At 38.4% G+C, this 18,776-nt stretch overlaps 2 protein-coding genes across 3 annotated transcripts; both read left to right on the forward strand.

Moving 5' to 3' along the window:
• The first annotated feature begins 5,489 nt into the window (after positions 1-5,489).
• On the forward strand, positions 5,490-17,185 carry LOC103722484 (acetyl-CoA acetyltransferase, cytosolic 1-like). 2 transcript variants are annotated; one of them, XM_008813054.4, is made up of 15 exons: positions 5,490-5,572; positions 6,275-6,337; positions 8,124-8,222; positions 8,317-8,490; positions 8,580-8,685; positions 9,369-9,507; positions 10,193-10,270; positions 10,365-10,430; positions 11,691-11,776; positions 14,434-14,533; positions 14,725-14,835; positions 14,925-14,966; positions 15,648-15,734; positions 16,095-16,198; positions 16,993-17,185. In XM_008813054.4, exons 2-14 carry the CDS (start codon positions 6,310-6,312, stop codon positions 16,182-16,184), a joined length of 1,206 nt encoding a protein of 401 aa, XP_008811276.2. In that variant the 5' UTR covers positions 5,490-5,572; positions 6,275-6,309; the 3' UTR covers positions 16,185-16,198; positions 16,993-17,185. The 2 variants fall into 2 exon arrangements, with proteins under 2 accessions (XP_008811276.2, XP_026666348.2); XM_026810547.2 differs by lacking the exon at positions 16,993-17,185 and adding an exon at positions 16,588-16,905.
• An 804-nt stretch (positions 17,186-17,989) lies between these two features.
• LOC120110087 lies at positions 17,990-18,517 on the forward strand. Its single transcript, XM_039124034.1, has one exon. It carries the CDS (start codon positions 17,990-17,992, stop codon positions 18,515-18,517), a length of 528 nt encoding a protein of 175 aa, XP_038979962.1.
• The last annotated feature ends 259 nt before the right edge of the window (positions 18,518-18,776 follow it).

Here is an 18,776-nt window from a genome sequence, read left to right on the forward strand (position 1 = left end):
GATTATATATGGCTTAGAAACATAGAAAGATAAATTTTTTGAGAAGGTGTTTTGCTTAAACTTGAAAGATTTGTAACCAGAGGCGTAATCGATGGAAGATTTTTCACCTTCAATATAGTCAGAACATGAAACCACAATCTACTAATGTTTTAGCTTTTCATTTTCTACTTGTTTTCCAGCAGTCCGGCCAAGGATTTTCTCTAAAACAGTCTACTTTTACCTCACTTTCTCTCGTGAGCAACAGCTGTATGAAATTTTTTTGGCTTGGATCATGTCATTGAGGTTGCAACTTTTATTAGGTTAATTCAATTCGAGTAAGCAAATCTATCAAGAGAATAATTGCTTTTATAATGCACCAATCTTTTATATGCCCATCACCATTCTATGTGCTTTTTTTGGAATGCAAGTTCTCTTTGGTATTCTCAAGGTCAAAAGGCTGGATCAGCAGGAGAGATTGATAACAGGCACTGCTTGACATAGAGTGGGTCGAATCTCTATATTTTCTTGCATGATTTTGACAGAGTTAAGCAACCAATACCTTCCTTTTTAACGGCTTCCTATTTTTGAATTTTTATTTGTTGTGTTTAAAGAGGGAAGGTACTAATGAGATCCAATAATGTTTCTTTTTGGAGCAGAAATCCTACTGATTAGTCTTTAATGTTCTTTTTGGACCATGGATGAATGGTTTGACACACGGGAGACTGGATGAACGGTTTGACATATGGGAGACCTCTATTTTTTCCGGACTACTTAAATTACTTGGAGAAGCTTTGGTTTGTCTAAGAAAAGTAACCTGAAAATAAATTATTCTTGAAGCTGAAGCAAGATCAGATGGAGCAGGTTACAATTCATGCATTCTCAAGATCAGATGGAAAACAATTGCTTGAACTTTAAAACTGTAAAAGATATGACTTCAACAATTGTATGCAGAGAAACAGATTGATAAATATTAGAAGAAATGCACAATTGAACACCTGAAATCAGATAAAAAGAACAGTATAAGAGCATAGTGCATTACCTCATTGCTTCAGGCCGGTCGGTCGACGCCAGTCTTCGGATAGGAGGGATGCCGCTCGATTGAGGCTTGAGAGCTGCTCGGACGGCGCCGGAGAGGAAGGAGATCCTTGGGTGGAGGCAAAGCTAAAGAATCAGTAAAAAAAAAAAAAAACACCCACGAACGCACGAACAAGAGGAGGCGAAGAAGGAGAAGAACAAGCGAAAAGGAGGGAGCGAAAGGAGGAGGACAAAAATACCTCGGGCGGAGGGGATTGAGTTCGGTCGGTTGGTGCCGGAAAGGAGGTTGGAGTCGAACAGTTGGCACCGGACAGGAGGAAGACGGAGGGCTAGGGCAGCGCCGGAGAGGAGAGAGGAGGTTGGAGTCGAACGGTTGGCGCCGGAGAGGAGAAAGATGGGAGGCTAGGGCAGCGTCGGAGAGGAGGAAGATGGAAGCTAGGGCAGTGCCGGAAAGAAGAAATAGGGGAGTAGCTAGGGCAGAATGAGGGCTCGATCGGGGTCGGGCGCTGGGTTTGGAGGGGTCCTAGCCTTCGACGACGCTTATAAGTGTTTACGCGTCATGTTAACTCGACGCTTATAAGTGTCGTTTTAGGTTGAGAACAACAATAACGCTTAAAAGCGTCGTCCTAGGTCTAGTTTCCACGCTTCCCAGCAACACTTATCGCTTAAGAACTATGACAACACTTTTAAGCATCATCGGTTTTTTCAAATTGCCGACGCTCATTAGAAGCGTCAGCAAAATTTGGTGCGGGAGCCAAATTTGCTGACGCTTTTCCTTAGCGTCGACTTTACTTCTTTTTTTGTTGTAGTTATTCAAAATTAGTTGAGAATCTTTAATCACTAAAACATAACATACTAAATACAGTGATCAGATAACTTCGATGAGGATCACTAATGATCTAAGATCACCATAGTAATCCCATTTGGGTCACCAAATGCTACCACAATTTGTATGGGTCATGTGCCCCACTCTGATATATTTGCAATAATCGAGAACCGCATCCAAAAAAAACTAAACAGAAGGCGTTGTTTGGATTACTTGACCCTATATAAGCATCTAAATTCTATCCAATGTATAGTCGTTATGGAACTAAACATACACTACACAAATCCTCAAATATTAGCTCTCAGAAATTATTGATAAGGCCCCCTATCGGATAGCTCTAGTATGGTCTACCACACGAGCAGCAACCCAGCCAATAACACAATTGACTTCCCTATTAACATGCTCAGCACCAAAAGCTATGCAACCTGAGGAAAGCTTTCAAATATCTAGCAGCAAGGTTGGAGTGCCCTTCACCTGATGTTTTGGTTTTCATATTTTGGCCCTCTACGGATTCCTAATCCCCACAGCAAACCCTCCCTCCAGTGCTGCGGGTCCCCCAAAGACTTCAGCCACCATACACCAAATCCTCCTCTTGGGACAGGTCAGGGACCACCTCTTCGTCACCACCAAGATGCTGATGTTTTGTTACGCCTCTGGAACGATTGGCCGTGCTCCCCAAAATCTACAATGGCATCCATCACGTAAACATCTCTATCTGGATACAATATAGTATGCTACAAAATGGAATTAGAATTTTTCACATGAAGCCACTCTATAATACACACTAGACTTTGAGATTCACACCTCTCTTTCATGTACCACCAAGCATATGTTTGACGCCACCAATCAATGTGATGCCTAATAGGGAAGTCGAAGTCTGTATCAAAGAAACTCCTATCAAAAATCGACTTTTTTTTTTTTTTGCTTTGATGCAGACCTAAATCATACCTAGAACAAGGAGTGCTAAGATAATCTTCCAGCAATTGCTTTTAAGAGGTGAAGTCTTCGATATTCCACCCAAAGACCATCCAGTATACTTTAGGATCCTAGCCCTAGGAATTTGTAAGCAAGAACAATGGAACCTGTTGCACATTAGCTTTGAGCCACAGGCGTTGCATCTTAAGCACATCTAACAGCCTACTTCAACAGGATTCTAGCACATGAAGTTCTACACAGTAACATCAATTTCTTGGGCACTCTAACTAGTACTCGGTCTTTTTAGGAAAGAAAAGAAACAAAAGAATAGCAACATAATGGAGGTTAATCTCCTGTAATTTAGCAAATAGCAACCTCAGAAATTAGACATCCAAAAGCCAAAAATATTATCTAAATCTTCGAGTGAACAAGGCAGCAATTTTACATGAGAGAAGGAATAATGGACGTCCTTTCAATAAAGTGGAATGTTTGATTTCATGCAGAAGAGTACGCTGCACGCCAATTAAACCCGTCAGTTCACATTAACATCGATCAACCCAATTTTTATCAAATAATGTCTCGGCCCAATTTGATTATAAGTTACAAGCAGGCTTCAGATCTGGATCAAAATTCCCAAAACGGATGCACGTACACCGAGTTTTCCATCAAAAGAGGACTGAAGTAGACTCGATAGATCCGAGAATGGATCGGATTGACCTGCTTCCGATCCAAAACAGATCTACAATTAGTCCAGCCCAATCTAAACCATCAAAAGTGGCGCATGTAAATAGAAGCTAGAATAGGAACTAGTGTAGTATCTACACTATGTGAGCATAAATCAGGAATTAGAGAAGAGGCTAATCTGATTAGGATCAATGGAGGAGGATGAACAAGGCAAAGGATCTCATTCCTTCCTTCTGCAAAAGGACTTTAAGGAAGGGAATATATGATTGTGCAATATGCACTAAATTAGAAGAAGAGCTAGCCAAGCTCAAAGTGAAATGTTGGGCTTGCTCTTGATGGATTGAGCCTTGAGGAGTATAGAACCTTAGATTGTTAGAAAATTGGGGCATCATAATGTGTGGATATTTGAATTACCTTAGAGTATAGAGAGGAATTAAAATCAGTTTACTTATGAAGGAGGTAAATGGTTCTGTTGACTGGATTGTTTTCTTTGCGGCTCACCATTTCGGTGGTTTCGTCTAGGTGGATAGTGGATCTGTGCCAGAGCTTCTGTGTAGTCTCCTGTTTTCTGATTTTGTTGGCTGCATCTACATCCGTAAAGTATGAGCCACCATTATATCAAATAAAGAAAAAAAAAAGAAAAATGGTGAGGATCACATGTGAAGTTTACTCTCATATAGAATAATTAGTATGAGGTAGATGGATCGAAATAGGTGATTAGGTCCAAAATCGAATGGCTTTGCTTAACTTATTTAATCTATTTAATTTGATTCACTCCGTTGTAGTTCATTGCCTATTTAATTAAAAAAATAATTAGATTCAAATTTAAATTTTTGACCCACTTAATAATTATGCATAATTTCAATTAGAATCTAAAAACTCCTGGCTCCATGAGCCTGCAATTCATGCATTTAATACTTCACCCTCTAAGAAGCCATTAATTGGTATCCATCACAATCGTTCATCTGCCCTGATGCTGATTTGGCATATTGTCAGATGAAATTATTATTTTACAAGCAGCACCCACGTTTTAGATGGATGGCACTAAAAATGCATTAAAGAGAGAGATTTTGGATTTGGTCACGGCCGTTGGCGCTTGGGATTTGGGGAGATGTACTTGCTGACCCTGTGCGGTTGGGGCGTTCGAGCCATATCTTTGTCCGGTCCGGACCGGGTTCATCCGTGTATTTTGCTGGACAAACAAAAATCAAGGAAGCGGGCGGTAGGATGATTTTGGAAAACCGGTCCGGTCCAACCCTTAATCAGGTCTGCTACAATTCTATATGCGGTTAAAGATAAGATCCGGTCTGCAATCTGAGGCCGACCGTATGGATCCTATGTCATAGAGGCAGATGGATATAATTAATAAAGAAGGCAAACGACAAAGCTTGCGCTCCCACCCGTAAGCGAACATGTCCACGTGCTCACCGTCTACCTACCCATAAGCGACCACGTCCCACGTGACAGGGGCTGAATTCTCCAATCAAGCTGATCAATTTGTTTTGCACTTTTGCACGTAAAACCATATAATTTTTGAATTACAAACGGATATCGATCGTCGGCTAACCAATACTAGTATATTTCTGGGAAATTATGATATGCATATTTTCTTGAATAAAAATGCGTATATGATGGACCATAATGATCATTTTGATAAATATATATGCTATTTTTGTTTTACTTAATTTTATTTATATATGCTATTTATTATTATTTTTTGGATATCTTAGGGTAAGTATATTTATATTTATTTTAGAGAACACACACAATATAATATAATTTTAATAAAATATCATTCTCTCTTCTTTTTTTTTTCTGTTTTGATGCCCCCCTTAACAGGTTGGGAAACATTTGTTTCAATGCAAGCATTTTATACATTAACAAGAGTTTTATCTTGGGGTTGCAGGAGGAGCAGTTTTTTTGGCAGGCTGTACTCACGTGAGATTGATATAGGTGCCGTTTTCAATAAAAAAAAATAATAAAAAAAAGGAATTATAATATCAAATTTGATAGGGGGTAATATGCAGAATCTCGTTCGCCTTTCGTCGCCCTGGTGGCTATTTATACCCCCAAGTTGCGTTTCGCTCACTCCCTCCGTCCTTCTTCTCGCCCAGAGCAGAGCCGTGATCCCAGGTGAGCTCCTCCTACTTCGCTTCTCCTAAAGACCCTGAAAGGGATCTACCCTCCGACTCTTTAATCTCTCGAGCACCCATCTCTCTTTCTCCCTCCTTCCCTCCCCGCCCCCCGCCCCCTCTCTTTCTCGTTTCAATCTCTTCTGCGAGCCGTTTCCGGTTTCCCTCCTCGATCTTTTCTCCTGTTCTGTCGCACAATCTCTCGCTTATCCCGTGTGGAGATTTTGCTTGAACCCTAATTTCTAATCATATTAATATCGTTTTCTTTGTCTTCTTGAATGTTCTTTTTATTTACTGGTCGATGTATTGCATTTTTTTGTAAATCGGTAGTTTTCTCCTGTGATTTTCTTTTTTGTTCTCTTCTTATCGTGCATAATTTTGCTCTTAGGGTGAAAAGAAAAAAAAATGGTTATGCCGTCAATTCTTGAATAGATTGTCGAGTTTTTCTTTTAAATCACTATTTTAATCCATTATTGGAAAAGGTAAGGAGACTTTTTTGCATCAAGATCGTATCTATCTTTTTAAAATGCCTGATCTGATAGCAATTATTTACGTAATATATGCATGGATTTAGTGTGGGTCTTGGGTTTTTACTATTCAATGTGTTTTTCTTTCTTTCTTTCTTTCTTTTTGTTTTTTTATTGCCTGAAGAATTCATGCTTACCTATTATTTTTCTTGTTTTTGTTTCTTCATCGTAAGTAGGAGGCTGTATTATCTAATCTCGTTTGGATTCACTAATGGCTTCAGACCAGATCAAACCCAGAGGTAATTTAATCACCACTCTGAACCATCATATATCGGGATAATTGAAAATCTTGAACTTTAGGCAGTGCTCGCTTTTTCTTTCTTGGGTTAAATTTCATATGATTTCTTTTTTTTGTTTAATGCTTCTCTAGGCTTATGGATTTGTGATGAAGGGTTTATGAAGTAAATCCCTTAAAGATGGAAAAAAGCTTGTTAGATTGGGTTATGTTTTTTTAGCTGTGCTTCAGATCCATGTATTTTGTTGCAGAATGCTTGTTTAATTTAATGGGTGCATAGGGATTTCTTTTTATCTGTTATTAAGTCCTTAAATCTTGAATACCGGTAACTGTTTGAAAGGAAAAAAATAATTCTCTGCTTTCCTATGGATTTCAGAGTAAAGCTGTTGTTTGTTTTTGTTCAATCGTCTTCTCATTTTCTTTATTAAGTTTTTGTTTTCTTTTCTTTTTTATTTGTGTATTATAAAACACTATCACTGATGCTCTGTAATGAAGAATTACAATTGTTATTTGGAGAGTGCATCACGATCCTTACCAGTGTAGGTCTGTTAAGCCTATTATTGCTCTCAGCTTATCATCAGTAGAAATTCTAATGGATCAAGTACTTTAAATGGGATTTATCCAGTAGGTAAAATAAATAATAAGGACCTGGAACTTTGATAATAAATTCTTCTAAGTATAAGTCAGTTAATCATTAGAACTCTTTTGCTTGGTTTTATCACCATGAGAAGCTGCAACACATTGATTGATACATCTACTAGACTTGCCAGTTTCTGATGGCCAGCATGTAGCTAACTTATGCGAGTTACTCAACAATTAGACAAAAAAATTGACATCTTCTTTTTTATCTATAAGTTTAAGCTTAGGAATGCCTATATCACATCCATGGTAGCAAAAAGTGCTTACTTTGGTTCAAGCTTTCAACTTTGTCTAACTGGTACAATGATAATTTTTTCAGTTTTCCAAGTTTTGTCTCTGCACCATTAACAAGTGAGTCCATGTCATACTGAACTTGATAAGTTGATAGTCATTCATTCATCACGAAGATGACAAGTTATAACATATGTATATGAAAATATTCTCACATTCTTGTATCTTAAATGCGTGAAGTGACATTCCATAATCAATTTTTTTGTCTTCAACGGTTGCTGTTTGTTGTTCTACAATGACTCCAAATGTGGCTCAAAGACTACCAACATGAAGTAGTGCAATTAATTTTTGTAATGCAAGTTATATTTCAACCTTATTTCTTTTGATATGCTATTTTAACTCTATCAAATTGTAGTTTTTTTATGATAATTTTGGTGTGCCTTGGTAATACTTGAATTTGCTTCTAAGTGAAAACCTCAGATTCATTATTTCCTACTATTCATGATAATTTTAACACAAGCTGTTTATTAAATACAACTAGATCCATTAGATTGCGCAATAGGAAAAAAAGGTGACCATTTAACTTTGAGTAGGCTGTATTATGCAACAAGATGAAAGAATTTTTTAGGGACAGCGTCCTGAAGAGTTTTGAAATATGTACTATAGAGGAAAAAATTTTCAATGCTACTGGACTGAGCTTTGGCTTGGTTTTCCAAAGTTTACGAAGCTGGTTGATTTTGAGATTGCTCCAATTGAATATTGGACATTGGAATAACGTCTGTGTTGAGGAGTAGCTTTAGTTGGATGCAATATATATTTGTATATGCATGCATGCATGAGGGAGGAATATTCCATTTCAAATGTTTTTCCATGTAGCTAGTGCTTATTTTTGTGTTTTTCCCTCATTTTATTCTGGACAGATGTATGTGTTGTTGGTATTGCACGTACACCTATGGGTGGCTTTCTTGGCGCCCTGTCAACTTTGTCTGCCACCAAACTTGGGTCTATAGTGATTGAAAGTAAGACATCATCACTTTTTGTGTTTCTCCTACACTTTTTTCTTTATTGTTGTGACATATTGGACCTCATGAATTGATCATCTGATATGTTCAGGTGCTCTTAAAAGGGCGAATGTTGCTCCAGCTCTTGTACAAGAAGTCTTCTTTGGCAATGTTTTAAGTGCCAATTTGGGGCAGGCTCCTGCTAGACAGGCTGCACTAGGTGCTGGAATTCCGAACACAGTGGTCTGCACCACCATTAACAAAGTATGTGCGTCTGGACTGAAAGGTATGAGGCAGCTAGTTTTTAGTGAACTACTAGTATAAAGTTTCTGACAGGCAGATCTCAAGCACAACATGTTTATTATTTATTAACAGCTACAATGTTGGCGGCACAAAGTATCCAGCTGGGTATCAATGATGTTGTCGTGGCTGGCGGCATGGAAAGCATGTCAAATGCCCCCAAGTATATTGCAGAAGCAAGGTTAGTATGTCATCACACTCTTCTTTTTCTTGTGCAATAGATTGAGTATTGCCTTCCCAATAAGCAATTAGTTATGTTTAATGAAACCTAAGTTTCTGTTCTCTTTGTGGGTTCACACATTTTTTTTCTTCTGAGTTCTCTGGTTCTCTGGATTGCCATTAGATTCTGCGTGATAATTATAGTGTGCAGTTGTTACAATGTAGTATACATCCTGTATCTTTACTCTGGGGATATCTGATATTTAGCAGTTCATAGAAATGATGTAGACTAGATGAAGCGCAATCCTTTTTAATAAATACTACTCACAAATTCCTCTGTTTTAAGGTTAGTGCGAGCTTGTGAACCAGATTGACTGTGCATTCATCTTCTGGTCAGTCTATTAGTATGCGAACAACACATATACTCTATGTAGTATTTTGTCATTCTTTCTTATTCTTGTAACAAATCTTGAACTGTTAATAGCACAAAATATACATACATGGATGTGGATAAATAGAGAGACGGACAGACAGATAGATATGTGTATGCATATTGCTTGCTGCCTTGGGAGCTGTAGGAGTTCTTCTGTTAGATAACTTGATGATATCATTAACCTCATTGTGAAAATTGGACACAGTTTACTTGAATCTGTTTTGTAATGATGTTTTTTGGTACTTACTGATCTTGTCTATTGATTCATGTAGAAAAGGATCTCGATTTGGACATGATTCTCTTGTTGATGGGATGCTTAAAGATGGTCTATGGGATGTGTATAATGATTTTGCCATGGGAATGTGTGCCGAATTATGTGCTGATCATCATTCAATAACAAGAGAAGAGCAGGTGATGTACTAAATATTAACTTTTATTCCTCCAACGATGTAAGAACCCTTGAGATATCCCCCACCCAAAAACAAAAAAAAATTCATGTACACTGTCTTATATGAACATAGAAAATGTAGATGTTGGCTTTGTTGCTTGTGCCAAACTTAAACAACTCCATCATATATATGTCATTGGAATTCCATATTTGAGCTACAAAGATTATAGTATTGGATAAAATTCTCCATCTACTGTTGTGTTTGAAGGAATTTTAGTGAGAATTGAAAATTTGCTTCTAGTGATAGTACTTGCTTATAAGAGTTCCTATACATTATAACGTGCATGTGTTCAGTTATTTTTTTGATGTAACCCTTTGTAGTATTATAAGGATGCATGGTGACTGAATTGATAAAGAATTTACGTGCATTGAATGATGGTGGCACCATGTGCTTTGTTTGTAGGTTGCTTGGTTGGATTTTGTTATATGCATATAAATCTCACAAATTATAAATATTATTCCTAATTTCTCTGTATACACTTTTCATTCATGTCCACCATCCTTTAGCTTCAAGTGGTGTTAATGGGAGTTTTAGTTGCCTTTCTGCGCATGATCTTAGTTTCTTTGCATTGCCATGTAAATCATATATTGCAATTTATGATTCTAGCTCGCATAGATGGCTGATTGATCACTTGTTGGTTCTTGCAGGATTCTTATGCCATTCAAAGCAATGAGCGTGGAATAGCTGCTCGAGATATTGGTGCCTTTGCATGGGAAATAGCTCCGGTTAGACTTCTTGTTCCATAAACCATTGGAGCAAATATTTAACCCTTTTTTTAAAATAAGTTTGATGTATTTCTCTCTGGATGAGATAATGCAGGTTGAGGTTTCAGCTGGTAGAGGAAGACCATCGGTAATAATTGATAAAGATGAAAGTCTAGAAAGAGTAAAGTCTTCTAAATCTTTCAGTAATATCAGTGTTCATGCAATACCATAATTTACAGGTTGCACACTGTAGTTATTAGAATACATCATGAGACCACTGTCATGTTTATTTCATCAAAATTTTAAGCAGGAAAAAGCAGGCATCTTTTTTATGATGTCATACCCTAAAGAACTAAATAATGATATAATTGATATGAGGTATTATTATTTGGAAATGATGTTTTGTAAAGTTTTTACAATTGTGCAGTTTCTGTTGACTGAATATATTTTTGCCAAACCAAGAGTCTAATTTCTGAGAAATCTTAAAACTTCATTCTAAGATTGAGAATTCCAGTGGAGACATGTTTTGTTCATATCATTCTGTATGCTTCAGTTGACACCAGCTCTTAGTCGAGCTCTTAAAAAAACCTAACCATTTCCAGGTAATGATCCCTCAAGGTGCCTAGATATTTAGGCACTCCTCTACACCCACCTCCTTTCAAATTAGCATCTAAAGATTAAGCTCCAAACTCCTTTATATGATATATTTATAGGACTGTCAACAGCCAGACTAGGCCCAGGATATGGTTTGCTTGAGCCATGCTTGAAACTGGTAGGAATGCACCAGGGCTGAACCTCAACATGAACCTAGACTCTTTCTTGGGCCAAATTGAGCTCAGAATTGATCTAGTTAAATTTTCTTATAATCTAATCTTAAGCCCAGCCTTATCTCATTCAAGCTGGAACTTTCGGCCTGGGTGTCAGGCTAAATTCTGAGCCTGGAACAGGTTTTTTTTTTCGATTGGGCATTTGGGTCGATTGTGCTGGATTGACCTATAGTAACAATTTCATTATGAGTAGATGTGAAGTTGTACTGGTAAAAGTTGGGGACAAGAAGAGTAGAGAAAAGGTAAAAGTAGAACGATGTTACTTTGTGCATACTCTTGACTCCCGCATAGCAATAGCCAAGAAATATGCTACTTTTCTTGCATTGAGCTAGATGTCATTGATCTTGTGTATAGACCTCTTCCACCATTGAAACAGAAATATTCTTCTTCGTTATCTCATTACTGATGTAGTAGTGTCCCACTGTTGCTAATTGCTTTGTTTTTTCGAATCTCTATATATGCAGCATATCATGACTAAACAATTCTTCGTATTAGTTTGATTTTGTTTATGTTACTGTTCAAAGTTTTGTCAGTTGCAGCTAGTGCTAAACTTATTGGCATAAAACCCGTCAATATTTCTTTTTTACTTAATTGTTTTCTTGTCGTCTGGCTAGTTTGATCCTGTGAAACTGAGGAAGCTCCGGCCAAGTTTTAAAGAGAATGGTGGTACTGTTACAGCTGGAAATGCCTCTAGTATAAGGTGGTTTCCCATCTTTAATATTGTTGCCCTTCGCATTTCTTTTACAATAAAGTTCATGTGCATTGGAGAACTGGTGCATCATTATTAGTAGTTTTTGCTATTGAATTACTAGTGTTAAATTTGATATTGTATCATGCACAATAACTTTTTCCCCCAACTTAACGTTGTTTCACATTAGTTCCATTATCTTCTTTCTATTATAGGAAATTTTAAATTCATCATCAATATCAAAAGGTTTTTTCAATTGTTGCAACCAAGGTCCGCCGTACCGGTACCGGTCGGCGTACCGGTGGCCGGCCGGACCGGTACGGTACCGGTCCGGTCCGGTACGTACCGGCTGGTACCGGTCCCGTACCGGCCGGTACGCGGTGGTTTCAAAAACCACAGCGCGCGGCGCTGTGGTTCTAAAAAAAAAAAAAAAAATCGTACCGGTGCGAACCGGCCGGTTCGCACCGGTACGAGGTGCGTACCGGCCGGTACGGGCTCCGAACCGGCCGGTACGGGCCCGAACCGGCCGGTACGGGCCCGAACCGGCCGGTACGCACCCGTACCGGCCGGTTCGGATAAAAAACCGGAAAATACCGGTTTTTTATCCGTTCCGGTACCGGTCCACGGCCGGACCGGTACGTACCGGCCCGTACCGGCCGGTACGGACCGGTACGGCATTCCATGGTTGCAACACTTTATCATGGGTTGTGTGTAAAGCAATGAGGAATAGTTTGCAAGTGTAAGGGGCCCATTTGGTATTGCCTTTGTTTTCTGTTTTTGTTTTCAAAAATCCAGAAAGAAAAATGAACTAGACTGAACAAAATGTAATATAACTCTTTTTTTGAAATTGTTTGTAAAATATTCAGAGCTTTTAGTAAAGCAAGGAATAAAAGGATTTTTGTGCCAATGCTTTCTTTCCATGCAATATTTCATGAATTTATAAAGAAACAAAAACACAAAAAGAAAAACAATACCAACAGGCCCTAAACCAATGTTTTAAGTTTCAGTACCAGGATGATTTAACATGTTCTTGATGTCAGTGAAAAAAAAAACTAACCAAGAAACCAGCAAGCAATGCAAAGTTTTTAAATGATATATCTCATGGTACATGTACTGCAATTTATAGTCAATTTTTCACATGGATTTAATTGTATCTGTGGTTTTGCTTGATGAGCTCAGCTTCTTTGGTTTTTCTACTTTTGGGTTGTCATGGATTCTTCACTCCATTGCCGGTCTCCTTTTGGTGGAAAGGCAGTTTGTTTCTTGGGCAAGGAAGCAACGTTTCTTTATATACCACCAATACTGTAAGCTATATTGGAGGGAGGGAAGAAAATAATTATTGTATGCAGTTTAGGGTTTAGATGATTGCCATTAGGAAGCTTTTAGCTAACCTAATATTTTAGCTTTAGAAGAAACCTTGTTAAGAACCTGGTTGAATTGCCATTTCAGGCCATGCTTCAAATGTCATGAAGGTGTTGATTTAGTGGGGCATGCAGTTAAGGTGGCCATCCTTTAGAACTAAACATGTCCTTGTATTTTCCACTAACAAAGCTTAATTGGCTACCGATCAAAGAAGTATTTGATGCTAGGGATTAACAGCATATAAAATTTAAGCAGTAAGAGGATCTTCTCTATCTTTGCTTTCTTACAGCTACGTTTTGTTTGATCTGAAGCTTCAGATAGATATATCATGAACCCGTTCCTGATCGTGTGCACTACTCATTATCAGCTGGATTTATGTAGAGTCCCTCAGCCATATATTGCTTAGTCTGATGGTTACTTAGTTGTAACACACTGTTCACTACTTAGAAGATCTTCATTTATTTTTCAAGATTTATTACTTGTACTCTTGCTTGCCTTTCTGCTTCATCATTAAACATGGTTTAGTGCTAACCGAGTTAATGACATCAGTATTACTTTGTTTATCATTGTACTCTATTCCATGGAAGTGACTTTTATATGGCATTGTATTGTCTCACGTTTGAGTATTTGGGTGGACTATCAGTGCATTTTCTTTCCCCCAACTTCTAGGTGATGGTCTCCTAGTGATGGGTAACATTTTAGATTGATATTATGAATGCTGATGATAGTTATGCACTTAATGCCATTGTTATATTAGTTTAGGGTCATGAAAATAAATACCATGAATGCCTCTGTAGCTGGGGAAGGCTTGAAATCTCACGTATTGACCCCATATAAGTGCAAGCATCAGTATGTACAACACTGTATGACCCATATCTACTCACAGTTCTCCGAACTGGACAACTGCCCATGTAGATACAGCTTGATATGGCATGTCACACGGGGTATAGATGGCAAACTATGGTCAGGATTTCAAACCATGGTGCAGAGTAGAGAATCTTCATGCAGCAATAAACTTTTTTCTGAAGAATGTTTATTTTTGCACATTTTTTTTTATAACATGTTAACATATTCAGTGATTCATGACTCTAGTCTTTGAGAAAATTTTGGAGGTGCTGTGATCTTTTTCTTTTCCTGCCTTTTGCTCTGTATTTCTGTTTTTCTGTTTTGAACACTGGAAATGATCTGATAGTGATTGGTTATAACTCAGGTATAATCTGAATATACTGGATTGTGTACAAGTGTAGACACTTGTAATTAATATTTTTCTGACTCCTTTTTTTTAAAAAAAAATATTTTGAGGATAGTGATGGTGCTGCTGCATTGGTCTTGGTGAGTGGAGAGAAGGCACTAGAATTAGGATTGCCAGTGATTGCAAAGATCAGAGGATATGCTGACGCTGCTCAGGTATGGTCTATGAAGAAATAGAAAGCCTTTTTTTATACCACATTTAGTAAATATAATCAATCAAGTTTTTGCATGGATTGGAGGGTCCGGTTGTTTCACTCAAGGATTATGGGTTTTTTTTTTTATTTTTACAATTCCTTCTTTCTTGTAAGCTATCCTTCCTTAAAGCTATAATGAGATTACCTATGCAGGCTCCTGAGCTTTTTACAACAGCGCCAGCACTTGCAATACCAAAGGCTCTCTTGAAAGCTGGCTTGGAGGCTTCTCAAGTTGATTATTATGAAATAAATGAAGCTTTCTCTGTATGTTTTGGCAGTTTAACCCCTAATATTTGTAGATCAATTGATTACTGTCCTTGCATGTGTACTTATCATTTAGCTCTTTTTGGCAGGTTGTGGCCCTAGCAAATCAGAAGCTTCTTGGGCTTCCTACTGTAAGTATTGACTTTCTTGCCAATTAAGCACTTGCTTTCTTGATCTCTCTCTCTCTTTCTACACACACATATATAGTATGCATATGTATATAATATATATATATATATATATATATATATATATAGAGAGAGAGAGAGAGAGAGAGAGAGAGAGAGAGAGATGAACTTTGGGACTCTCAAGAGGAGAGGATATCGACTCTTCTCTACTTCAAAATTAATAATAGGGCATCCAAATAAAAAATCCACGCCGGTAATCATAATTTGTGCCACTAAAAATGTCAATAAATAAAAATCATGTATTTTGATAGTTTCTAACCTAGACATTGTATGGACACAAAAATAGGCGGTTTTTATTGTGCTATCAGGCTAAAATATATGATGAAGCATTTAAATTGAGAATTCACCTTTTCGATTATGATTTACATGTATTAAAACATGTATAGATTGAAAATAGATTTTAATACTTAGATCATAGCAAAACATAGTTTTGTATCATTTTGACCATTCATTTTTATGTCCACATGAAGCATAAATCAGTGGCCACTAAAATATGTGTTTTTTTTATTTGTAGGAATTTTTAGCACATATACTCACGATGCAGTTTTCTTGGCACCTACTCTCTGTCATTTATGACATAAACTTTGTGCTCTATGTGGTTTGTGTTTTTGCTTCTATTTTCAGGAAAAAGTTAATGTCCATGGTGGGGCTGTATCTTTAGGACACCCTCTAGGCTGCAGTGGAGCTCGCATTTTGGTGACCTTGTTAGGGGTATGCTTCATAAATTAGCACAATTTAGCTTTTCTCAATTTCAGTTTTAACATTAACATGCCAGTATATGCTCTCCTAGAATCAGCATTGTATCAGATTGGCATGTCTTCTTGTATTCCAAGTTTGATAAAAATTAAATACTAATCATTTTAAGTTAGTAATTTGTCTTAATTATTATAACAGTTGCTGTCCATTTAATTTTTGTCTGATATCAAGGAGTCCTATTGGGATATGTTTGGTTTGGAAGGGGGAGAAAATATTAACTCAATTTATTGTAATTTTAGAGGAAAATACTGGTCAGCTTTTCCGCATTGAGAAGAAATATCTATCATTTATAAACATATATTTTTGGTTCAACAGGTTCTCAAACAGAGAGATGGTAAAATTGGAGTTGCTGGCGTTTGTAATGGGGGAGGGGGAGCTTCTGCTCTTGTTTTAGAACGCATATAAGCAGTTCCAATTAGGTAAGTTTCAACTGCTCATTATCATTTACAGTGCCTGTAAAGAAAATTTTCCCTCTGGGGAACTTTGGAAACATGCGCATGGGCAATAACTTGTATTGGTTGTTGACAATGTTCTTGCACTTTCCCATCCATTAAAAGAAGTAAACATGGGGAAAGAGTCTCAACATATGCTTGATATGTGTGGTCTCAATATGTTAAGACTTAGGGGTTCATCGTGTAAGTAATCTCGGTATTCCAAGCTAGATGAAAATTTTAAATCATGTGCCGAATTTATACTTTTTAGTAATGAAGAATAAAAGGATCAAAGAAGTTTGTTTCTTGTCAATATATTTAGAGACCTAACTTTGTTAAACAAATATTTAAATTTAATCCGTTTACTACCCTTGCCGAATCAGGCGGATGTTGGAATCTGACTTGTCCAGCTATTTACAGTCCTTATCACTCTTGGATCCAGTTTCAGCAGTCGTTTCTTGAGCCATACCGTCATAGTAGTGTATTGTTACAGATAATGATGTCGGCTGCATCATTATTGTTTAGTTTATGGATGGCTGCGCTTTGTCAAAATATTTCCACATCAGAACTATTTTTTAGCATGTCTAAATTGCGGGCATATCCAGGCATTTTGTCGTCCTAAGCTACATTTGCTTCAAGTAGCAATCAGGTGTTCTGCTATGATGGCTTTTTAACATATGGGGAATGGTGGATTCATTTAGCTTTCTGGAAATGATGTATCCTTCGTTAATTTCATGGCCCTGTGCTGACCAAAGATTCTGTTTTCTTTCCCATGTGTGCAGGCAATCATGCAGGACCGCTGGAGTGGAGCGGTCTTTGTTATGAATTTAATTTTTCTCCTATTTTTGTTGGTGTGGCCTGATGCTTGTTGTGCCAAAAATGTTCTAGTACCAATAGAGAAGTGAATTGAATCAAAACCTGTTGAGTCATCCCCACCTGCTTTATTCTTGGATCAGAATCTTATTATTATGCATAGGAGAAATGAGTGCTGTAGCAAAACTGGTGGAATGGGATGCTGCATGTAAGCATATTGCTGGCAAGTGGCAAGAGGGAAAAATATGATGGAAAATTCTGTCTGCTAAATCGATTTATTAAATAATTATAATAATAATAATAATAATAATAATAACAACAAAATAAAATGAAGCAAAACTCTGGCGAGAGAAACAGGCTTGAAAACTTCGAAATTCTGGGAAAAAACCTGTCAGATACGGAAAAATTAAAAAAAATAGAAACATAAATATAACTATTTAAGAAAAGGTAAATAAATTTTACCGCTGTCTGCTAAATGATTTTTAGATTGCAATAACTAAATACGGTAAGAAAAATGAATCTAGAGTGTTTGAAATGCGGGGAAGGGTGGCGAAGCGCTTTTGAAGGGGAGCTGGGATCTACGTTTTATTTATCATCATACTCTCTTTCTAGGAGGCCTATCCCTACCAGTCCGTCGGTGGGAGCCGACCTCTTGGCTACAAATCATATTTCTGTTTCCTTCGCGTTTCTTCAAGGTTCTGCAGCGTTCCCCAGCCCGCTGGACCGCAACCCTGCGTTGTAAACTGTAATGATGGTCGAGCTGGCGATGAAAGAGTGGTCGCTAGGTAAGGTGCTTTGAGGATTGTGTCATTCCAACCATGGTTGATCTGGGTGTTAGCTAGCCGAGAGGGTCGTCTGGCAGTGGGGACTTCGAGAAGGGCTGAGACCACCACGGCATGGGTGAATAACATCAATGGACCAATCACAAGATCTCCGAGGAGGAACTTGACAACCTTCAGCAGGACTATGAGGGTTTTAGGGCTCCTAGAGAAAAAGGTGGAGGCGTCGAGGCAGGCGTGGGAGTCTACAGCACTGATTGCTCGGAGTCTCAGTCGGTGGGTATCTGCTGACTGGGTGGCTCGGGATATCAAGGCAAGATTGAAGCTGGACTATAAGATGGAGGCCTTCCCTATGGTTGATGACAACTTAGCTCTTCAGTTCAGGGGTGAGGAAGATTGGAATGCGGCGATCGTCGACAGCCCATTGGTTGCCGGGCAGGTACTAGCGATGGAACCATGGGCGTCGAACTTTGTCCTTGGCGTCGATTTGGTCAAGAAGATGCTGGTGTGGTTTCGGCTAGCGAGCCTTCCTCTAGAATACTATGAGAAGGAGTCCATCCTCGACATCGCGGCAGCGGCCAGGTGTCCATTGGCTCTAGATGAGTTCACGGACCCACCTCAGAAATTGGGCTACACCTGGATCAAGCTTGAGATCGACATCGCGGAGCCCTTGAAGCTAAGGATCTTCATTCAGGGAGGGGCTAGGACCTTCTAGCAAAGCTTTGTTTATGAAAACATCCCCGACTTCTGCTTTCTCTGTGGGAGAATCGGCCATCGGGACAAGGAATGCAAAACCCCCATGTCGGTGCCGAAGTCGATGGAGGGTGAGTTGTGAAGGGAGCGCCTGATGCCGATGGTGGTGGAAACCGCTTGAGAAACCTCGAGCCAGCGGACGCAGAGCACCCTACCCTGGACCGACGACCGGTGTTTGGGCCCTAGCTTGCCACGGCGAGGATTCAGCAACCAAGGGCTCC

The sequence above is a fragment of the Phoenix dactylifera genome, chromosome 1 (assembly GCF_009389715.1).
Source record: "Phoenix dactylifera cultivar Barhee BC4 chromosome 1, palm_55x_up_171113_PBpolish2nd_filt_p, whole genome shotgun sequence".
Taxonomy (NCBI): domain Eukaryota; kingdom Viridiplantae; phylum Streptophyta; class Magnoliopsida; order Arecales; family Arecaceae; genus Phoenix; species Phoenix dactylifera.